General features: G+C 42.7%; 2 protein-coding genes across 5 annotated transcripts in view; both read right to left on the bottom strand.

The window, feature by feature from the left end:
• Positions 1–15,724, bottom strand: part of LOC115141779 (max-binding protein MNT-like) — a 30,677-nt gene extending 14,953 nt beyond the window's left edge. Inside the window, exons 1-4 of one of the 3 annotated variants that reach the window (XM_029680970.2) lie at positions 12,767–15,724; positions 6,102–6,759; positions 5,627–5,668; positions 4,705–4,816 (exon numbers count right to left, since the gene is read on the bottom strand). In XM_029680970.2, the coding sequence (XP_029536830.1) occupies positions 4,705–4,816; positions 5,627–5,668; positions 6,102–6,759; positions 12,767–12,839 (885 nt within the window). In that variant the 5' untranslated portion in view covers positions 12,840–15,724. Of the gene's footprint in view, positions 1–4,704; positions 4,817–5,626; positions 5,669–6,101; positions 6,760–11,645; positions 11,740–12,766 lie in introns of those variants that run through there. The other 2 variants (XM_029680972.1, XM_029680971.2) reach the window with 2 other exon arrangements.
• Positions 15,725–15,818: 94 nt separating this feature from the next.
• LOC115141778 (methyltransferase 16, N6-methyladenosine) overlaps positions 15,819–23,181 on the bottom strand; it is a 34,116-nt gene continuing 26,753 nt past the window's right edge. Inside the window, exons 9-11 of one of the 2 annotated variants that reach the window (XM_029680968.2) lie at positions 22,579–22,611; positions 22,312–22,488; positions 15,819–16,921 (exon numbers count right to left, since the gene is read on the bottom strand). In XM_029680968.2, the coding sequence (XP_029536828.1) occupies positions 16,205–16,921; positions 22,312–22,488; positions 22,579–22,611 (927 nt within the window). In that variant the 3' untranslated portion in view covers positions 15,819–16,204. The remainder of the gene's footprint in view (positions 16,922–22,311; positions 22,489–22,578; positions 22,612–23,181) is intronic. The other variant, XM_029680969.2, reaches the window with a different exon arrangement.

The raw sequence follows: 23,181 nt of genomic DNA, 5'->3' as shown, positions 1-23,181 counted from the left end.
CCATTGATAATTTGTGTGATTTTGTTGTCAGCACATTCAACTATGTAAAGAAAATTATTTAATAAGAATATTTCATTCATTCAGATCTAGAGTGTTATTTTAGTGTTCCCTTTATTTTTTTTGAGCAGTGTATATCACACACATAATGAGATTTGAAATGTCTATTATTTTGGAACTTTGAGTGTAATGCTGCTAGCTGCAGCGACTGAAGGGCTGCCAGCATCACTGTCCAAAGATGAATCAAATGAAAAGTAATCCTCTGCCCAAATCCTCTTATTCAAACTCTGATGTGGTGCTCATTGGTCACATTAGTAGACTGCCCCACCCTTTGCCCCCAGCCTAAAGTAACAAAAAAAATGGAAGAGGGGCTCAAGAGGGGGCATGTAGGGAGAGAGAGGCGCGTGCAGTCGGGAAACACGTGCCTGCCCTGCACCGGACTTTTAAAACACCCCTCCCATCATCTCTTCCCTCTCTCTACTCTTCTTTCCACCCTCTTTTGCTCTCCCCTAACCCACCACTATTGGAGTGCAACCAATAACAATTAGGGACGAGAACTGCGTGACTCAGCACGAACTGCGTGACTCAACTGTTACCAAGGAGAGAGGCCTGCTATAGGCTAGTGTGTGTGTGTGTGTGTACTGAGCTCGTCTATCAGGAAACGCTGCTCAGTCTGAGCTCCATAGACAGTAGTACTGAGAAGGAGCCTCTTACAGTAAACTGATCAGTAAAAGGGAAGACCGGAGGATGCGATGGTTTTATAGCAACATGAAGCAACTATGCACACGTAGGCCTGTGTCGCATACTTATTATAACTTCAAAGACTGGTGGGAGTTTACAACATACACTATTCAAGATATTTTTTTTATACCAGTATTCAGTCCCGCAAAAGTGAATTATTAAGATGGAAATACAGTGCCTTGCGAAAGTATTCGGCCCCCTTGAACTTTGCGACCTTTTGCCACGTCAGGCTTCAAACATAAAGATATAAAACTATTTTTTTGTGAAGAATCAACAACAAGTGGGACACAATCATGAAGTGGAACGACATTTATTGGATTTTTCAAACTTTTTTAACAAATCAAAAACTGAAAAATTGGGCGTGCAAAATTATTCAGCCCCCTTAAGTTAATACTTTGTAGCGTCACCTTTTGCTGCGATTACAGCTGTAAGTCGCTTGGGGTATGTCTATCGGTTTTGCACATCGAGAGACTGATTTTTTTTCCCCATTCCTCCTTGCAAAACAGCTCGAGCTCAGTGAGGTTGGATGGAGAGCATTTGTGAACAGCAGTTTTCAGTTCTTTCCACAGATTCTCGATTGGATTCAGGTCTGGACTTTGACTTGGCCATTCTAACACCTGGATATGTTTATTTTTGAACCATTCCATTGTAGATTTTGCTTTATGTTTTGGATCATTGTCTTGTTGGAAGACAAATCTCCTTCCCAGGCTCAGGTATTTTGCAGACTCCATCAGGTTTTCTTCCAGAATGGTCCTGTATTTGGCTCCATCCATCTTCCCATCAATTTTAACCATCTTCCCTGTCACTGCTGAAGAAAAGCAGGCCCAAACCATGATGCTGCCACCACCATGTTTGACAGTGGGGATGGTGTGTTCAGGGTGATGAGCTGTGTTGCTTTTACGCCAAACATAACATTTTGCATTGTTGCCAAAAAGTTCAATTTTGGTTTCATCTGACCAGAGCACCTTCTTCCACATGTTTGGTGTGTCTCCCAGGTGGCTTGTGGCAAACTTTAAACAACACTTTTTTATGGATATCTTTAAGAAATGGCTTTCTTCTTGCCACTCTTCCATAAAGGCCAGATTTGTGCAATATACGACTGATTGTTGTCCTATGGACAGAGTCTCCCCCATCTCAGCTGTAGATCTCTGCAGTTCATCCAGAGTGATCATGGGCCTCTTGGCTGCATCTCTGATCAGTCTTCTCCTTGTATGAGCTGAAAGTTTAGAGGGACGGCCAGGTCTTGGTAGATTTGCAGTGGTCTGATACTCCTTCCATTTCAATATTATCGCTTGCACAGTGCTCCTTGGGATGTTTAAAGCTTGGGAAATCTTTGTATCCAAATCCGGATTTAAACTTCTTCACAACAGTATCTCGGACCTGCCTGGTGTGTTCCTTGTTCTTCATGATGCTCTCTGCGCTTTTAACGGACCTCTGAGACTATCACAGTGCAGGTGCATTTATACGGAGACTTGATTACACACAGGTGGATTGTATTTATCATCATTAGTCATTTAGGTCAACATTTGATCATTCACTGATCCTCACTGAACTTCTGGAGAGAGTTTGCTACACTGAAAGTAAAGGGGCTGAATAATTTTGCACGCCCAATTTTTCAGTTTTTGATTTGTTAAAAAAGTTTGAAATATCCAATAAATGTCATTCCACTTCATGATTGTGTCCCACTTGTTGTTGATTCTTCAAAAAAAAATACAGTTTTATATCTTTATGTTTGAAGCCTGAAATGTGGCAAAAGGTCGCAAAGTTCAAGGGGGCCGAATACTTTCGCAAGGCACTGTATATTACAATGTACTGAAAATCTTAAATAAAATAAAAATCCTGATTTCCCTCTTCACTAAATAAGCGTATGTTAAATTCCTAAAAGTGGAGGACCATGCTAGTGTAAATACATCAAGAGTGGAATATATCTGTAGTTGTTTGTTTGTTTCCTGGCCAGTACGTGCTTTAAATACATCCTAAATCCAGCTTGGCTGTCGAGGGGGGGGGTGGGGGTGCTGGGTCAGTCTGCTAGTCGAACACGCCACACTAACACGGCAGCATTCCCTCATCACACAGAGAGGGAGGCAGGGGGAGGAGGGAGATTGGGTAACATGAGTTCTCTTTACACCCACACTGCCCTAGTTTCCCTCTCTCCTAGTCTCTCATAGCCCTCGGAAGCCCCCCTCCATGCACCTCCCAGGGAGGAAAACCCCACCGCTGCCACCAACATACAAGATCAGATCCTCACCAGCACCAGAGGTGGAGGTGCACAGGAAAGTAGTGTGTGTGCATATTAAACAAGCACACACACAGCAAACATAGCAACAGGAACTCGATCACATCACTCCTGAGTTAAAGTGGCTTAGTCGAAGACCTTTGTACACCGGTCATCTGCTTGCACACAGCTTTCGATATACTCCCTGCCAGTATCACACATCATGACTCATTGAACCACAATTACAGTCATTCCTGTTTCAACCACAAAAGTCCATTAAAAAAAAGATTGTAATCTCATGAGATTAGGTTTTATAAAGCTTTTTATTAAGATTATCTTTAATCAATCTTTCAAAAGGGTTTTAATGAACTCTTTGTACTTTTTCATTGAGACTTTGTTCCGCCTATACCCAAAGGCAACAGAGCATATCCAGACAGTTTAGCTTTCTGCTTGAGACTAGAAGCTTCCTTCCCTCCCCTGGACTAACCAGACCAGACCTAATGACGTTGCCAAGAACACCAAGGACCTTAGGACATACAAAGCAGCTCCAATATCAGCCTACTGGCACCAACACAAAATAAGGATTGTTATCATCTTAGTTCATTTTAAATTAATTGCCATTTACACCAATTTCATAACAGACAGTTTGCCCACACAAGAAACCGCCTGTAGATGTGGTGGAATATACATCATCACTTCACACTGAAGAAGCAACAGAAAAGTTCAGTGCTCAGACAGTTCCTAGCAACACCACCAGACAGTACACCAGTGGTCAGCAACAGGAAGCCCGCAGTCCAAAACCAACCCGCGAGTGATTTATTTTGTCCTCCCCCCCAATGTATTTTAGTTTTTGGTCCCCAAAAAATGTTGTACCTGTAAAAAAAAAAAATTAAAATGTTAAAAGAAAATGACAAAACTAAAAGTTGGTCACAAAAACAAACCAAAAATTTAAATCACTAGAAATTCTGCATTTAAAAAAAAAAATGTCACTGTTCACCAAGTATTCCCACAAATAAAAAAAAGGAGACATGATCGTATGAAATTGTTATTTTCAAATACAAATCTTGGTCTTAGTCAAGTCGCAGTGTATAAATTATTATAATCATGTTCTGGCCCCTGTAAACTTTATTTAACTAGGCAAGTCAGTAAGGAACAAATTCTTATTTACAATGACGGCATAGGAACAGTGGGTTAACTGCCTTGTTCAGGGGCAGAACAACAGATTTTTACCATGTCAGCTCGGGGATTCAATCTAGCAACCTTCCGGTTACTAGTATTTTTATTTTTAATTTTACCTGTATTTTACTAGGCAAGTCAGTTAAGAACAAATTCTTATTTACAATGACGGCATAGGAACAGTGGGTTAACTGCCTTGTTCAGGGGCAGAACAACAGATTTGTACCTTGTCAGCTCGGGGATTTGAACTTGCAACCTTTCGGTTACTAGTCCAACGCTCTAACCACTAGGCTACCTGCTGCCCCAAATCTAGTTGCCTACCCCTGCAGTACACAGTCTGCCAACAACACATTCCATTATCCACAAGTATAAAACTCCAACTTCGTTACTGGAAAAAAGCTTCTTCAAACAAAGCTTCACAGAAAACTGACCCTGCTCCCCTTGACAGGGAAACAATCAACATTGGAAAAATAGAAAATCCACAGTAAATTAAATTGTGAAAACCGACACTGAATTCAACAACTCAGTAGTAGTTTCTCCTTTGCTCAGCCATGCAGTTCTTCTAGGTTGCTTACCTGTATATATCGGAGGGCGCTCCTCAGGACACTGAGGTTAGAGGTCTTCTTCTCGTCTGCATTGGGGATGTTTTTCTTCAGGGTGTCAAAGCACTCTTTCAGGTGAGCACGTCTGAGTGTAAGGGATGGAGGGATAGAGAGAAGAGCCTTTTAGTTAAAGGAAGAGGCAGGACGAGACGTGATTTCACATATTCAGATTCAAAAAGAAAAACAAAATGATGCAAACCAATTTACCATTTGGGACTAATTCCTAGTAACATAAGACACATTGAACAGGTTTCGGTTTCCTGGTAAAACATCTCTGATAAAGGATACAGGCAGGGGTACGGCAACAACTCCCCTGCTTAGTCCCGTTCTGGGCATTATAACCCTACTATTACAGTACATGGAAGTACTAGCAGAATAAGCAGAACATTCAAAGCCATTAACAAGTCCAAGATGTCAATTATCATCTGACAAATGCAATAGCTATAGATTAGCCATAAGTGAATAAATGGGAGAATAAGTTGTTCTTCGAAAAGGACAGAGAAGCAAGCAAGCAACTCGGTTGAAAAAAAGACGTGGGCAATAAGTGGGCTCCCGAGTTGCGCAGTGGTCTAAGGCACTGTATCTCAGTGCAAGAGGCATCACTACAGTCCCCGGTTCGATTCCAGGCTGTATCACATCCAGCCGTGATTGGGAGTCCCATAGGGCGGCACACAATTGGCCTAGCGTCGTGCGGGTTTGGCCGGGGTAGGCCGTCATTGTAAATAAGAATGTTCTTAACTGACTTACCTAGTTAAATAAAAAGGTTCAATTATACATTTTAAAAAAATATATAAAAATAAAAGTGCACACCTAATCTCAACCTTAAACTGTCCTGTGCAAAGAGCTCAACCCTCTTTGTTTAATAAAGGCGACCATGGGAGAGAGATGCACCCACCTGTTTTTCTCAAGCTTGTTATGTACTTCTCTTGTCCCTGCCCTGTAAAAGCACAGATCGGAGCACATTATAAGATTGGGTGTCCAGAATGGGCAAGACGACGAGACTCACAGAACAAGAATCAAAATCAACCAACAAATATAAAGTACTCCATCATCTTCTACTTTACTTCAACAATATACTGTATAATATGCACAGGGAGCTAATTGGATCTGATTATTGCACAATTGTCCAATCAGGACATACCCATTATGAAGTACATAAGCCAAGAATCATTTAGTCCAAGAATCCTTCAGTGCAGTGACTTTTCATGGTTCGTGATTCTTCCGATACCGTTGGTGCCTTACCACTCAACAAGTGACTGACAATCACAGGCACAGTTACAGACAAAGGAAAACTAAAAGGCAAATGGAGGAAAAAAATCCAAACAAAGTTCAAACCATCCTCTCCTATAAATAACTAAATGGCCACTTACCCTCCAGGCCTTTTCTTCCCGTCCAGGTCAGGGGGGCTGCCTCGGCCCCCAACAGGGCTGGTCTGGCCTCCGCACGGAGTCTGGGGGGGCCCTGGCTGGGGGAGTAAGGAATGCAGCTGGGAGGCTGAGACGATGGAGCCAGGGTAGGGTTGCACCAGTTGGGGAGACTGCTGTTGTTGCTTCTGCAGTAGTTTATGGGTTCCAGATTGAGGGGAAACAATCTGTGGAAGGTGATGGTGGTGATGATTCTGCTTGTGGTTGCCAGATTGAGCCAAAGACAAGTGGTGGGAGTGGTCTGTCTTCACCTGAGGAGATAGAGCCAAAAGCACACCCTGTCCCTGGTGGCCCTGCCCTGGAGAGTGAGGGTCCCTCCTAGGGGAGGCCAGGTGGGGTGCTGCCCCAGCCTGGGGGGACAGGGTGGTGGAAGAGGGGGTTGGGACGGTGGGGGGCAGACCTGTGTGGTTGGAGGTCATCATGGGGATAGGGATGACAGTCATGGAGGGGGGCGGCACAAAGGCGGGGCAGCGCTCTGAGTAGGGGCAGGAGTCTTCTGCTCGGGTCACATAGTTCATCTGGATGGGGGAGGAGTAGGTAGTGACATTGCGTTTGTGGTCAGATAGCTGTTCGAGGCGAAGCTTCTCCCGCAGCTCATTCTCCTCTGTGGGAAGAGAAAGACGGCATAGTTAGAGGACAGAGCATGCTAACAGTTAGAGCAGCAAGGTTAAGTACCAGCAGAAACATTTCACAACATTTCTAGCGTCATCTGACTAATCTCCATCTAGTGAGTTTAACAGCCGGGTTCACTCATCAACGAACACTACAAAATCAATAAACAAAAAAGGGGAGGCAGGAAAACTAGAATAGCTGGAAGGAAGAATTACGCCAGCCATTCACCTAGCTAGCAGTGTTCACAGCTTACATTGCCGTTGTATGGTCTGAATTGAAATAGGATGCGGGGCATACGTTCATACTAGACCTGTAGGCATAGACCTCATCCTGCCTCCTGGAACTCTGCCAGCTTATAAGAGCCGTATAATGCAGGCGCAATGCCTTGCCTGCCAGAACAGTGAAACTAGTTACAAGAATTGACATTATACTAAACAGAGCTTGTCTTTGAGGGAATCCTGTAGTGCACTATATAGAGAAGAGGTGCCATTTCCAAGTCCTCATTACGTTGCGCTTCTTGGTGCTGGCTGGTTGCCTGGCTACATGACAAACTCAATGCTGTTTACTCTTTTAACAAGTTGATTCACACAGGTCTGGAGTAGAGGTCGACCGATTAGGATTTTTCAACGCCGATACCGATTATTGGAGGACCAAAAAAAGATAGCGATTAATTGGACGATTTTGATAAAATGTATTCATTTGTAATAATGACAATTACAACAATACTGAAAGAACACTTATTTTAACTTAATATAACATCAATAAAAATCTATTTAGCCTTCAATTTGGTTTAAATAATGCAAAAACAAAGTGTCGGAGAAGAAAGTAAAAGTGCAATATTTGCCATGTAAGAAAGCTAACGTTTAAGTTCCTTGCTCAGAACATGAGAACATATGAAAGCTGGTGGTTCCTTTTAACATGAGTCTTCAATATTCCCAGGTAAGAAGTTTTAGGTTGAGGTCATTATAGGACTATTCCTCTCTATACCATTTGTATTTCATATACCTTTGACTATTGGATGTTCTTATAGGCACTTTAGTATTTCCAGTGTAACCACATCGACAACAGCCACCCTCGAAGCATCGTTACCCATCGCTCCACAAAAGCAGTGGCCCTTGCAGAGCAAGGGGAACAATTACTCCAAGGCTCAGAGCGAGTGACGAGTTTGAAACACTATTAGCGTGCACCCCACTAACTAGCCAGCCATTTCACATTGGTTACACCAGCCTAATCTCGGGAGTTGATAGGCTTGAAGTCATAAACAGCTCAATGCTTGAAGCATTATGAAGAGCTGCTGGCAATCGCACGAAAGTGCCGTTTGAATGAATGCTTAAGAGCCTGCTGCTGCCTACCACCGCTCAGACTGTTCTATCAAATAATAGACTTAATTATAACATAATAACACACAGAAATACGAGTCTTAGGTCATTAACATGGTCCGGAAACTAGCATTTCTAAAATAAAACGTTTATTGTTTCAGTGAACGACGAAACCGTTCCGTATTTTATCGAACGGGTGGCATCCATAAGTCTCAATATTCCTGTTAACATTGAAGGCTGTGCAATGTATGTTATAATTACGTAAAATTCTGGCAAATTAGATCGGAACGAGCCAGGCAGCACAAACTGTCGCATATATCCTGACGCTGCATGCAATGAATACAAGAGAAGTGACACAACTTCCCTAGTTAAAAGAAATTCATGTTAGCAGGCAATATTAACTAAAAATGCATGTTTAAAAATATATACTTGTGTATTGATTTTAATTAAGGCATTGATGTTTATGGTTAGGTACACATTGGTGCAACGACAGTGCTTTTTCGCAAATGCGCTTGTTAAATCACCTGTTTGGCGAAGTAGGCTATGATTCAATGATAAATTAACAAGCTAGATAAACTAGTTATATCAACCATGTGTAATTAACTAGTGATTATGTTAAGATTGATTGCTTTTAATAATTTAAGTTTAATGCTAGCTAGCACCTTACCGTGGCTCCTTGCTGCACTCGCATAACAGGTCAGCCTGCCACGCAGTCTCCGTGGAGTGTATGCAATGTAATCGGCCATGATCGGTGTCCAAAAATGCCAATTACGGATTGTTATGAAAACTTGAAAATCGTCCATTCCGATTAATCGTTCGACCTCTAGTCTGTAGTATGACAGGAGAACTGACTGACAGTGTGTGTGGTAAAATCTGTGCTGCACTCAGTTTGTGAGATTATTATATATATTTTTTGAATAGGGAGTGGGGTATATTCCAAGGTCAGTGTGTCCAAGTAAAAGCAGGTTTTATGCCTCTAGCCCCATCCCATTCATACGGGCATAGTTCCAATGTAAAAAGGGATATATTCTGTTGGGATATTACAAGCTTCTGTAATTCCCCAAACTAAATATGCTTACTGGAGACCCATATAGTATGTAGTAGTATGTGACTGTAGTATGTGTAGGGCTACATACTGTAAAGAAGAGTTTGTGAAACTTAGAGCAGAAGCAGAATTGTTTTTCTGGGAAACTTCCTTCTGTGTTATCTCCACATCTACTGAGAACACGGAGAGAAAGACTTGTCTGTTAGAACAGTTCAGTACTGACAGTCTTAACATAAAGTCCACGTGCTGTCCTTTGAGAATGAGCTCACATTGTGTTGAAAGAACAAGGAATACGCAATGTCGTCTCAGAGTGGGGGAGAAAAGACGACAACCTGGACAAGCCATAGAGACAAAGGAAAAGAGGGGGTTGAATCCCTGAGTTCTAGCAACGACCTCACCTATCTTCATCCAATCAGATTGGAGAATCACCCCCCCCCAACAGCACGTGTTTCAATGTGTAGATACTAGGGGGAAGGGGGGGGGGGGGGGGGTACAGTTGCCATGGTAACGGCGGTGTTAGAACCCGTCAGACAAAAGAGAGCTTTTACAGCCATCCTTTACGTTGATAAGGGGTGGAGCAGGGCCATGCCAAGTCTGGACATTACAGCACGTTAGCTACACAATGTTGCCTTCTTCCCTTCGACCACCATATCAAATTGAGTTGTTCTGAGAACCTTTCAGAAGTGTGGGAGATATTGAGGTCATACAATGGATTGGGCCCAAGCTGTGGTACTTTACCTGATTATCTGGAGGGTATAGCTGACTGTAGTCAAAAATATTGACAAAAGCAAAAGTCTCAAAGTATAGCATAACAGTGTGTCTGTCAGTCACAATAACGCTCTCTGCCTGTGCATCATCCAAAAGAGGCTAATGCCATAACATACATGGAACATGATTTCACAGTGAACACAGGCATTGGACATATTTTCTTCATAGCCAGGAACAAGCAACAGCTCTGCTCTCCCCAGCACAGCAGAGGCCAGATCAGAGACACTGAAAGCCACCACAGTCTTAAATAATAGTCTCAAATAAATAGCAGATCATAGCCGCGGGAAGTAGTTTGGGGGTGCTGCGATATCGTTCTTCGAGTGTGGGTTGCCCACATGCTCCAGACGGCTATTGGGTCGCTAATACAGGACTATTAAAGACCCACTGCACTACTTTTGTGAAATGTTTTAATTTATTTTTGATTCCCCCCTTATTAACCTGAACTAGGCTGACTTAAGTTAGTAAAAATAAAATGTTCAAGACCAGGGTTGTATTAGTGCACACCCTAGCACTGTCAGTGTAAACAACACCATCATTCATTTTAACCACCACCTCAGGCCTATCCACTACACTACATTAGTGACAAATTGCAGTCAAGAGTTCAAAGTTCAGGAGCCCTGAGAAGTTGCAGTCCATTAAGTGCTCTCCTCCCAAATACAAGAACAACCCATAAAACCCCAGGAGGACTAGATTGGTTCAGACAAACCCCAGAAGGATTGGTTCAACCTTGTCCAGTCACACACCCAGAGTAGGATTCTAAAGGTCAAACTGAGTACATCAAATACAAAGCCAGCACTGTCTAATTCCACTCTACAAGTACATGAGAAGAATGGTCCTTTACAAACCCATTCCAGAGATCAACCCCTGCCCAGAGCTAGGAATAAGTCCTTCTCTACATGCATCCGAGGATGGTCCTTTAAAAACCCATTACATACTTAAAACCTCCCTTTAAGTGCAGAGTACAGAGTGTTGAAACTCCTAAATCAAGTAGTATTGGTCACGTACACATATTTTGCAGATGCTCTCACGGGTGTAGTGAAACACTTATGTTCCTAGCTCCAACAGTGCAGTAATACCTAATAATACACATTAATATAAGAACAGGCGATGTCAGAGTCCGGAATATAAATATATATGATGGTGTGTATTGCTATTATTGACAGTATATTAATAGAAAATATGTATACAGCAGTAGTTATATGATGAGCCATGACTAGAATAAAGTACAAACATAAAGTGGTAAAACTATGTAAACATTAAAGTGACCAGCATTCAATGACTATGTAGACAGGTCATTACCCCTCTGTCCTCTCTGCAAATGAATGACAAATCAAGAAACTGACTGGTGAGTAGGAAGCTGTGGATAAGGTAGAGGAAGGAGTTGTTGTTACTTTTACCATCTTGGTTCTCAACCCATGAGTAATCAGAATTGAAAGCATTGACCTAAGATGTGAGAGAATGATGCCACTCCTTGGTTTCCGGTAAAATCGGAGAAACAGTTGAGTATAGCCTAGTTCTCATGCAATTTATAAACATCATTTTGTAAATCAAAGTGGGAGTCAAGTCTGGTATAAGTTTGTTTGTCAACGGCATTAGTTTGTCAATTAAAACACTTTCCAATAACCTTATTTTCTTCAGTAAATTAGTTGACTCGAGACTCATATATAATAACATACACACTTTCAAAGTACACGAAAAACAAGATTCAGTGAGAGGAGTTACTTGGTTAATGTTTGCTTGACTTACTAAATATCTAGTGAAATTTTGCATCGTTGTTTTCAGCTCTGTAGCATTGATAGAAGAGTTAAAAACATGTGTAGTTCCACTTATATAACCACTGCACATAGCAGAGGAGAGAGTACAGTCGAGCGGGAGAAACACTGCCCTACTTTCTTCCACACAGAGAAGAGAACAGGGCGGGAGGGGGCCTCCGGGTGTAGGAGTGCCGAGCATGCACGTGGTGAAACGGCCGGCCCCTGTTGCAGATATGGGGCATCATCAATTTGGACACGTCACCAGCAACACGCAAAAAATTACGTGTTTAGCGCGTGAGCCGAAGGTTCCTTTACTATGAATGCTCTATTTAGTCTACATTTCAGTTTAAAAAGTGCCATGTACGAAATCACAAAATGTAAAGTTGTATGCATACAATCATTTTAGGAGTTCAACAGACTGATCGCCACAGAAACCGAGAGGGAAACCTGAAATCTGTCATATGATCCCCTGCTATGTCAGGTCAAATTATGCAAAACGGATTTAGCGCTCCCGTCGCCACCGCCCTTTCCTGCGAGTTGTTTTCTCGAATGTAAAATAATGAATGAAGGTTACTATTCAACTTTAAAAGAGGTCGCCAAATGTTAAGGTTACAGGGTTTTGCCGAGATATCATAGTTGGAAACAGTGTTGCAAATAAACAAGATCGTTTCAAGACTTGATAGGAGGCGTTTCGATCATCGTACGTCTAATGCAGTAAAATTCACATGGCTACATTGTCTCCTGTCACACATCCAAATTATATATTTGTAATCAACTTAGAACAAGGAGCCACTGAAATAGGCTACCATTTCAAATCACACCTCAAATTGCTCAAGACATTTAACTCAGTAGAGCCAACTATATAGTCGAGACAAGGAAGTCTAATCACAACCCAAACAAAGGCAATCAACTGTGCACGTAATTTTACATTTAAACCAAAATAATTTATTACGGTAAAAGTTCATTTACATTGAGAGGTAAAAATGCATGCAGAGATTCTTCTCACAGTAGAAATAACTTAGACATTTGACACATCTAAATAACGAATTCGTTTGATCCTTTAAACTTTGAAAGCCTCTAGAAAACCTATAATTGATTGCAACCTTTACATACCACGTGCTTTCTGTTGTTGCTGGGCTTGCAATTCCAAAAACTTTGCTGCTTCTAAAAGCGTTTCGATGCTCATTTCTTCTCCGTATTGGAAACAAAACGTTACAAGTAAAAATGTTGAGCAAATGTTAAAGGGTATGCACTTTAATTTTCAGTGTAATGATCCAGTCTTTCAATCAGCAAAACTGAAGAAAAGGGTAATCGGAGACACCTCGTAGAAACTCTTCCACATACATACGTAGAGGAGTTGCAACAAGATGGCGCTGAGAGTAGTAGGTAACAAATCAGGGCCAAAAGCATACCATTTATGACCGCCCACACATGTCATTCCCTCCCATACACTGCAATGACAAAAAAACAAGAAATGGAGTCTTGGAATGGACTGACCTGCTGCTATTTCTTAGAATGACAGAAACGAAGCATGAAAATTAAACAAATTGTGAAAGTCGTTCCTCAGTTGAATTTAAACAACTCAGCATGTTGATTCCAAAAGTTGTTTCAACATTTAATTTCATAGTGTTATGATTAACACAAACTACATGTTCTATCATTTATTCCTAATCCACGATTTATCTGTATCCGTTCACGGCAATAAGTATCATTTCCCCAATAGCCAATCACCAGGGAGAACAACAAGGTATGGTGCTTGAACACATGGACAAAGTGCAGTAGCCATCATTCGAATATTATGATTCGGTCTCCAGGTCTGTGGCCTCAGAAACCAATTTCCGCCATACATTTATTAGTCATCACAGTTGTCTGTTTAAAGTCATCTTAAAGGAAACATGTCATTTATTTCTTGTGTTGCAACCATTTGCCGTGTCAAGCGTCATAAATGTACCATTAGTCATATAAAGGGCGTGGTGGAATAGTCAATTCACAAACAACGTGGTACAGGGCGGGGCGGCTTTAAACGAGAGCAATTCAAACGTTTGTTATATAAAGAGACAGTAGTAGCCTTTCTCTCCACATGACCGAGTGTCGACGACCTTGGGCTGACTGTCTGGATGTTCGGGGAGTAGTCCATTTTCTCAGTTTAACTATGGGCAGTAATGTTCTTTTGCTTTGTCAGCATACCCCTTTAATTTAGATAATTAACAAGTATTATGCTTGCTTGTTTTTTTACTGGTGTGATAGCTATTTAAGACCAAAGTTATCATAAATTCAACCAAAAATTGACACCACCTCAAGCAACCATTGTGTGTCTGTTCTATTTATCACACTGACACAGCAATACGAGCAGGAAGTCAATATTGCGGCTTTAAAAAAAGGCCACTGTGATAGTGACACAGTTGCACTCAAACAGAGCTGTGAACTCACCTTTGCCTGGTACATATATCCTAGTGCCTGGTACAGCAACTGCACCGCCCACAACCGCAGGGCTCTCCAAAGGGTGTCGCGGATTGCACGACACATCACCAGGTTAAACTACCTGCCCTCCAAGATGCCTACAGCACCCGATGTCACAGGAAGGCCAAAAAGATAATCAATGACCACCCGAGCCACTGCCTGTTCACCCCGCTATCATCCAGAAGGCAAAGTCAGTATAGGTGCATCAAAGCTGGGACCGAGAGAAGCTGTTTTTCAATCTCAAGGCCATCAGACTGTTAAATAGCCATCACTAGCATGGAGGCTGCTACCTATATACAGACTTGAAATCATTGGCCACTTTAATAAATGTAAACATTAAAGTGACTAGTGTTCCATATCTTGTGTTACTCATCTCATATGTATATACTGTATTCTATACAGAAATTGCTCATCCATATATATTCTTATAAACTGGTGGTTCGAGCCCTGAATGCCGATTGGCTGACAGCCATGGTAAATCAGACCATTTACCACGGGTTTGACAATTTATTTTTACTGCTCTAATTAAGTTGGTAACTAGTTTATAATAGCAATACGGCACCTCAGGGGTTTGTGATAAAAAGCCAATATACCACGGCTAAGGGCTGTGTCCAGGCAGTACGCGTTGCGCCGAAGAACAGTCCTTAGCCGTCGTATATTGGCCATATACCACACCTCCTCGGGCTTTATTGCTTAATTATTCCATTCCTTTACTTGGATTTGTGTGTATTAGGTATTTGTTTTGAAATGGTTAGATATATTGTTGCACTGTCGGAACTGGAAACAAGTATTTCTCTACACTCGCAATAACAGCTGCTAAACATGTATGTGACCAATAAAATGTGATATTGTTTATACACTCACTGTCTTTACAGCTGTACCATTGAGCGCATCCTGACTGGTATGGCAACTGCACCGGAAGTCCCTACAAAGGGTGGTGCGGACAGCCCAGCGCATCACTGGGGGTGAGCACCCAGCCATCCAGGCCATGCATGCCAGGCGATGCCTGAGAAAGGCCAGAAAAATGGCCAAAGACTCCAGCCACCCGAGATATGGACTGTGCTCCATGCTCACGTCCGACAGGCGGTAACGGTGCATCAAGGCTCAGACTCCTCTACCCTGGCCATAAGACTTAACTTGCTAACTACTGCTCTCCCTCAGGCTATCCACACTGACTATGCCCATCCACAAGTCTCTACTCATTGACACCATACACTTACAGCCACATTCACACACCACCTCTGCATCTATAATGATTAGATTTATTACTACCATAACACTGCTGTTCATTGATTATATATTATTACCAGCACTGCATTGTTGGGAAAGAGCTCCCAAGGTAAGAATATCATAGTAGTGTTTTACACCAGTTGTATCCTGTGCACGTGACAAATACACTTTGGGTCCACTGCTGGGCCACGTTTTCTAGTATTCACATCTAAATCTCTGCTCAGGAAGTGCGTCTGTTCATGTGATAATTGTCTACGGACAATTCCAATGTACATGCACTCTAGGCACAGGAAAGATTGGACATCCTGCGTTACTATGAGGTATTGTTTTAGACAGTGTGTGTGTGTGTGTGTACAAAGACCATTCATTACTAGCTGAACAACTCAATAGCCGTCTAATTTGGCTGGCAACACTTCCTAATTGTGATACAACGACAGGCCACTTATAAAAAGGTGAAGCAAGTGTCTCCCCAGAATGTGTTAAAAAGCTGTATTTCATCAACAGGAGGAAACAAGTGGATTAGCTGTAGTTTATGGAAACTGCATCCTCAAATTTAATGTCTCTGGAAATAAACCAGCTGTTTGTAAAACACTAACTGAACATGGAAATAGACAAATTACATGTTACTAAAACACATTTCTAAATGTAATTTATCAAACTTGAATTAACTAAAATAGTCACTGCTCATTATAATCTTGACAAGGAGACTAAGGTGAAACTAATGAACCAGCAAAGTACATTTTACACTACCTGCTACAAACGGGTCACAAATAGAATATAGGACAACTGGTAAGTTAAGTTCCCGTCTACCATTTTCTGCTTAATGAACATGACCCAGTACTACGGGTTAACTATGTTCCATTATGTCCCCAGTGGCTTGGCCACCACTCTAAACAGAGTGTTCTTCAGGTAGGTACACAGTTGGTTCATCAGGTCCTTGTTTTGGCCTTCCACCCAGTGAATCTCCACAGCAACATCCTGCTCCTCAGCCTTCACGTTCACCAAGCACTTAAACAGGAAGTGTTGCACAGCGCCAGGGCTCTGTGGCTGCATCACTTCCTGTCCAGTGGCATTGACTTCCTGTTCCTGTGTTTCGGTATGTACTTCCTCTGTGATTATGGCTTCCTGTTTCTGTGTTGTGGTGGGTAGTGCTGTCTGTGCCAGTATGGTATTGGGTGTTATAGAGGGAGAAGACTCCATGATGACATCCTCCTCTGTCCCACTGTTCTTGACTGGGACACAGCTGGTTTCCTCCTCCTGGCTTTGGACTTCCTGTCCGCTGGCCCGCTCAGAGTTGGCCCGGTTGGTCCCTGACTGTGGAACACTGCCTGGTCCTTGTGCTGCCGTGGGAGTGTGTGACTCTGAGTGTGAGCTATCCGGAATGTGTGTAGAGGAGTGGTGCTGGGCTGTGACTGAGGAAGGGGTGGTGGAAATACCACTGGGGGGCGCTCTGGGCAGCTCTCTGAGGTGTCGGCCCTGGTCTCTGCGTCTCTGTCTCCCGTGGATCCAGGTGTTCTCCACAACAGTCAGGAACAGACTCTGCTCTTTCCTCCCACATGGGACACGCTTGTACAGCACCTGTAGAACATAGATGACAGTTGCTGTGTATTTTGTCTAGGATCTCAGATTTGTATTCCCCTGTTGGAAAAACTGGGTTGCGGTGTATGTTTGCAGTAAGGTATGTCAATGAATGAGGTGTGTACATGTAAATTCTTAAGGAGTTGTGTGTGTGTGTGTGTGTGTGTGTGGTATGAGTTCCTTACAGTACGAGTGTGTGTGTGTGTGTGTGTGTGTGTTGCGGAGTGTTCTTGTGATTGCTGTATGTGTCTTTTTTTGCATAGAAAAGTATTGGGCGTATTATATGTGCATTCAGACCGACTTTTTCCACTTTGTTACATAAGCCTTATTCTAAAATGGATTATTAAAAAAAAAATGCAATACCCCATAATGACACAGCAAGAACAGGCTAAGAATTTTCTGCAAATGTTATTAAAAATAAACTGAAATCACATTTACATAAGTATTCAGACCCTTTACTCAGTGCTTTGTTGAAGCACCTTTGGCAACGATTACAGCCTCGAGTCTTCTTGGGTATGACGCTACAAGCTTGGCACACCTGTATTTGGGGAGTTTCTCCCATTCTTCTCTGCAGATTCTCTTAAGCTCTGTCAGGTTTGATGGGGAGTGTCGCTGCACAGCTATTTTCCGGTCTCTCCAGAGATGTTCGATCAGTTTCAGTCCGGGCTCTGGCTGGGCCACTCAAGGACATTCAGAGACTTGTCCTGAAGCCACTCCTGCATTGTCTTGGCAGTGTGCTTAAGGTCGTTGTCCTGTGAACCTTCACCCCAGTCTGCGGTCCTGAGTACTCTGGAGCAGGTTTTCAGCAAGGATCTCTACTTTGCTCCATTCATCTTTGCCTGGATCCTGACGAGTCACCCAGTCCCTGCCCCTGAAAAACAATCCCACAGCCTGATGCTGCCACCACCGTAGGGTTGGTGCCAAGTTTCCTCCAGACTAGGCATTCAGGCCAGAGAGTTCAATCTTGGTTTCCTCAGACCAGAACTTTGTTTCTCATGGTCAGTTTTTTTTAGATGACTTTTGGCAAACTCCAAGAGGGCCTTTTTACTGAGTGGCTTCCATCTGGCCACTCTACCATAAAGGCCTGATTCGTGGAGTGCTGCAAAGATGAGTGTCCTTCTGGAAGATTCTCCCATCTCCACAGGGGAACTCTGTCAAAGTGACCATCGGGTTCTTGGTCACCTCCATTGACCAAGGCCCCTTCTCCCCCGAATGTTCAGTTTGGCCGGGCGGCCAGCTCTAGGAAGAGTCTCGGTTCCAAACTTTATCCATTTAAGAATGATGACCTTCAGTGCTGCAGACATTTTTTGGTACCCTTCCCCAGATCTTTGCCTCGATACAATCCTGTCTCGAGATGTACGGACAATTCCTTCAACCTCGGTTTTTGCTTTGATATGCACTGTCAACTGTGAGACCTTTATTTAGACAGGTGTGCCTTTCCAAATCATGTCCAATCAATTGTATTTACCACAGGTGGACTCCAATCAAGTTGTAGAAACATCAAGGATTATCAATGGAAACAGGATTTTACCAGAGCTCAATTTAAAGTCTCAGAATACTTATGTAAATAAGTAGAAGTTATTTTTATACATTTTTAAACATTTCAGAACCTGTTATTGCTTTGTCATTGAGTGTTGTGTGTAGATTGAGGAAAACATTTAATCCATTTTAGAATAAGGCTGTTAAAGTAACAAAATGTGGAAAAAGTCAAGGGGTCTGAATACTTTCCGGTGTGTGGATTTATTTTGTAATGGAAAATTGTTTAAATATATAAACACCTGAAACATTGAACGTATGTAGAAAAGATAATGGACCTATATTTTGTGTATAATATCAACATTGTTAGATTTCAATCACCAAAAGAAGAGGTAGACTGTCTGGGAGGATCTATAATTCAAATAATGATGCATTCAGGAGTATTTTGGGCTCACATTGATTTCCCTATGTTAGAGCATAACAACTAGTGCTCATTTTCATACATTTGGTTTTTAAAACAACAAATTGACCTATGTCTGTTCAATTATTTGAATCCCATTTTTCCCCTGAGAGCTCAATGAGCACATTGCACACTTTCCCCTGAGATAAAATCAGATCCAGGCCGAACTGTGCGATGTAGGGAGCTGTAGTTTCCAGCAGGCCAATATTCTATATAGTTTAGCGTAGAAAACATAATTAACTACAATGACCATAATCCATTGCATGTCTACTTGTGCGGTCTGTGTTTCTTTTACGGCTGCTACATTAGGTTAGTGTGGGGCAGACACAGCGAGAGAACGCCGATCATGAGGAGTAGAGAGCAGTTGCTTCACAAGGTATCTCTACCGGAAAATAGATCTAAGTGACTGGTTGGTGTTCAGGGGTCATAAAAGTATGCCTGATTTACGTTTGAAGTACTACTAAAATAGTAATTTTGAAATATTGAATAAAGTAATCAAATAAAACATTTAATAGCAATTTGTCCGAGTATTTTGTGTAGATCAAAGTGGGAAAAAAGTTGTATAAGTATTCACCCCCTTTGTTTAGGCAAGCCTAAATTAGGTCAGGAGTAAAACTTTGGCTTAACAAATAAGTTATGGACTCGCACTCTGAAATAATAGTTCACTGTTTTTAATGACTACCCCTTCCTGTCCCCCATACAAACAGTGGGGAGAACAAGTATTTGATATACTGCCGATTTTGCATGTTTTCCTACTTACAAAGCATGTAGAGGTCTGTACATTTTTATCATAGGTACACTTCAACTGTGAGAGACGGAATCTAAAACAAAAATCCAGAAATCACATTGTATGATTTTTAAGTAATTCATTTGCATTTTATTGCATGACATAAGTATTTGATACATCAGAAAAGCAGAACTTAATATTTGGTAAGGAAACCTTTGTTTGCAATTACAGAGATCATACATTTCCTGTAGTTCTTGACCAGGTCTGCACACACTGCAGCAGGGATTTTGGCCCACTCCTCCATACAGACCTTCTCCAGATCCTTCAGGTTTCGGGGCTGTCGCTGGGCAATACAGACTTTCAGCTCCCTCCAAAGATTTTCTATTGGGTTCAGGTCTGGAGACTGGCTAGGACACTCCAGGACCTTGAGATGCTTCTTACGGAGCCACTCATTAGTTGCCCTGGCTGTGTGTTTTGGGTTGTTGTCATGCAGGAAGACCCAGCCAAGGACCCATCTTCAATGCTCTTACTGAGGGAAGGAGGTTGTTGGCCAAGATCTCGCGATACATGGCCCATCCATCCTCCCTCCCCTCAATACGGTGCAGTCGTCCTGTCCCCTTTGCAGAAAAGCCTCCCCAAAGAATGCTGTTTCCACCTCCATGCTTCACGATTGAGATGGTGTTCTTGGGGTTGTACTCATCCTTCTTCCTCCAAACACGGCGAGTGGAGTTTAGACGAAAAAGCTATATTTTTGTCTCATCAGACCACATGACATTCTCCCATTCCTCCTCTGGATCATCCAGATGGACATTGGCAAACTTCAGACGGGCCTGGACATGCGCTGGCTTGAGCAGGGGGACCTTGCGTGCGCTGCAGGATTTTAATCCATGACGGTGTAGTGTGTTACTAATGGTTTTCTTTGAGACTGTGGTCCCAGCTCTCTTCAGGTCATTGACCAGGTCCTGCCGTGTAGTTCTGGGCTGACCCCTCACCTTCCTCATGATCATTGATGCCCCACGAGGTGAGATCTTGCATGGAGCCCCAGACTGAGGGTGATTGACCGTCATCTTGAACTTCTTCCATTTTTCTTTTTTTAACCCCTTTTTCATGGTATCCAATTGTTGTAGTAGCTACTATCTTGTCTCATCGCTACAACTCCCGTACGGGCTCGGGAGAGACGAAGGTTGAAAGTCATGCGTCCTCCGATACACAACCCAACCATGCCGCACTGCTTCTTAACACAGCGCGCATCCAACCCGGAAGCCAGCTGCACCAATGTGTCGGAGGAAACACTGTGCACCTGGCAACCTTGGTTAGCGCGCACTGCGCCCGGCCCGCCACAGGAGTTGCTGGTGCGCGATGAGACAAGGACATCCCTACCGACCAAGCCCTCCCTAACCCGGACGACGCTAGGCCAATTGTGCGTCACCCCACGGACCTCCCGGTCGCGGCCGGTTACGACAGAGCCTGGGCGCGAACCCAGGGAGCCTGGGCGCGAACCCAGGGAGCCTGGGCGCGAACCCAACAGTTGTTGGCTTCTCACCAAGCTGCTTGCCTATTGTCCTGTAGCCCATCCCAGCCTTGTGCAGGTCTACCATTTTATCCCTGATGTCCTTTACACAGCTTTCTGGTCTTGGCCATTGTGAAGAGGTTGGAATCTGTTTGAGTGTGTGGACAGTCTTTTATACAGGTAACGAGTTCAAACAGGTGCAGTTAATACAGGTAATGAGTGGAGAACAGGAGGGCTTCTTAAAGAAAAACTAACAGGTCTGTGAGAGCCGGAATTCTTACTGGTTGGTAGGTGATCAAATACTTATGTCATGCAATAAAATGCAAATTAATTACTAAAAAATCATACGTGATTTTCTGGATTTTTGTTTTAGATTCCGTCTCTCACAGTTGAAGTGTACCTATGATAAAATTTACAGACCTCTACATGCTTTGTAAGTAGGAAAACCTGCAAAATCGTCAGTGTATCAAATACTTGTTCTCCCCACTGTACATCTGTAAGGTCTTTATCAAGTACTGAATTTCAAGCACAGACTAAACTACAAAGACCAGGGAGCTTTTCGAAAGCATCATAGGCCAGTGATTGAATATCACTTTAAGCATGGGCATGTTAATAATTAGGCTGTGGATGATGTATTAAACCATACACACAAATTAAACCATACACAAAGATAGTTGTCCTTCTGAACTGAGCTGCAGGACAGGAATGAAACCAGGAGCCCATTGGTAATTTTAAAACGGCTACAGAGTTCAAGGGCTGTGATGGGAGAAAACGGAGGATGGATCAACATTGTAGTGACTCCACAATAATGAGCTAAATGACAGCGTGAACAAAAGACAAAAGTAATAATGCAAAGAAAACACAGCAAAGCAATACACTTTTAGGCCTAAATTCAACAACATCAATGAGTATAATCGGACGGAAACCGTACGCACCTCAAATAGCCCGAATCGCTCAGCACTAAACTCAGCATAAGCCATGGCAAAATGCATAGAATTACAGGAAATTAGTTTTAAAACCAAAAAATTCTCTCAGCTCCATGGAAAAGTGTAGATTTGAGGAAATTAGCTTTAAAAACAGCAAACTTTGCTCTCCCCTGCCAAGGTGTGTGCCTTTCAAATGTTCTTGCCTGCAACAAATTCAGCTGCGCCGACAGGCCGGCCACACCCATCACCTAAGCCCCCTTTTGATTTAGAAAAAAACCTGTATGTGTTTACCTTCAGGTCACTGAGCGTCTTCTCCAGCCAGGCAGTGATGGTCTCTACAGGCCTGGGGTTGGAGGGACAGCCTATAGAGGAGGCCTGGGACTGCAGCTCCTTCACTGTGGGCTGAAGCAGCATGAAGGTCAGTGGCTTACGAGACTTCTCCAGCTTCCTCTTCTTACTGGGTGGAGACTGAGGAGAGAGAAATAAAATATACATTTACAGATTGTGGGGTTTACGGAAAGAAGTCATTAAAAACTTATGGTGAAGATGTGGTCATACTTCAATGTAGGTGATAGTGAATCCATCTTGAACCTGCCCAGATAAAAATGGTGATTCATGATGACAGTGTGGAAGACTGCTGGTAAATGCACAATATACAGTGCATTCGGGAAGTAGTCAAACCCATTGACTTTTTCTATATTTGGTTATCTTATTCTAAAATGGATTTAATATAACAATTTCCTCAGCAATCTACACACAATACCCCATAATGACAAAGCGAAAACAGGTTTGTGGACATTTTTGCATATTTATTTAAAACAAAAAGCATATACCTTATTTACAGAGTTTTGAAGGTCCCCAAGAACACAGTGGCCTCCATTCTTAAATGGAAGAGATTTGGAACCCCCAGGACTCTTCCTAGAGCTGGTCACCCGCCAAACTGAGCAATCGGGGGAGAAGGGCCTTGGTCAGAGAGGTGACCAAGAACCCGATGGTCACGCTGACATAGCTCCTCTGTGGAGATGGGAGAACCTTCAAGAACAACAACCATCTCTGCAGCACTCCATCAACCAGGCCTTTATGGTAGAGTGGCCAGACAGAAGCCACTCCTCAGTAAATGGCACGACAGCCCGCTTGGAGTTTGCCAAAAGGGACTTAAAG

Source organism: Oncorhynchus nerka, linkage group LG14 (assembly GCF_034236695.1).
Source record: "Oncorhynchus nerka isolate Pitt River linkage group LG14, Oner_Uvic_2.0, whole genome shotgun sequence".
Taxonomy (NCBI): Eukaryota; Metazoa; Chordata; class Actinopteri; order Salmoniformes; family Salmonidae; genus Oncorhynchus; species Oncorhynchus nerka.
The sequence above is the reverse complement of the archived record's forward strand: the minus strand, read 5'-3'. Positions and strand labels throughout refer to the sequence as shown.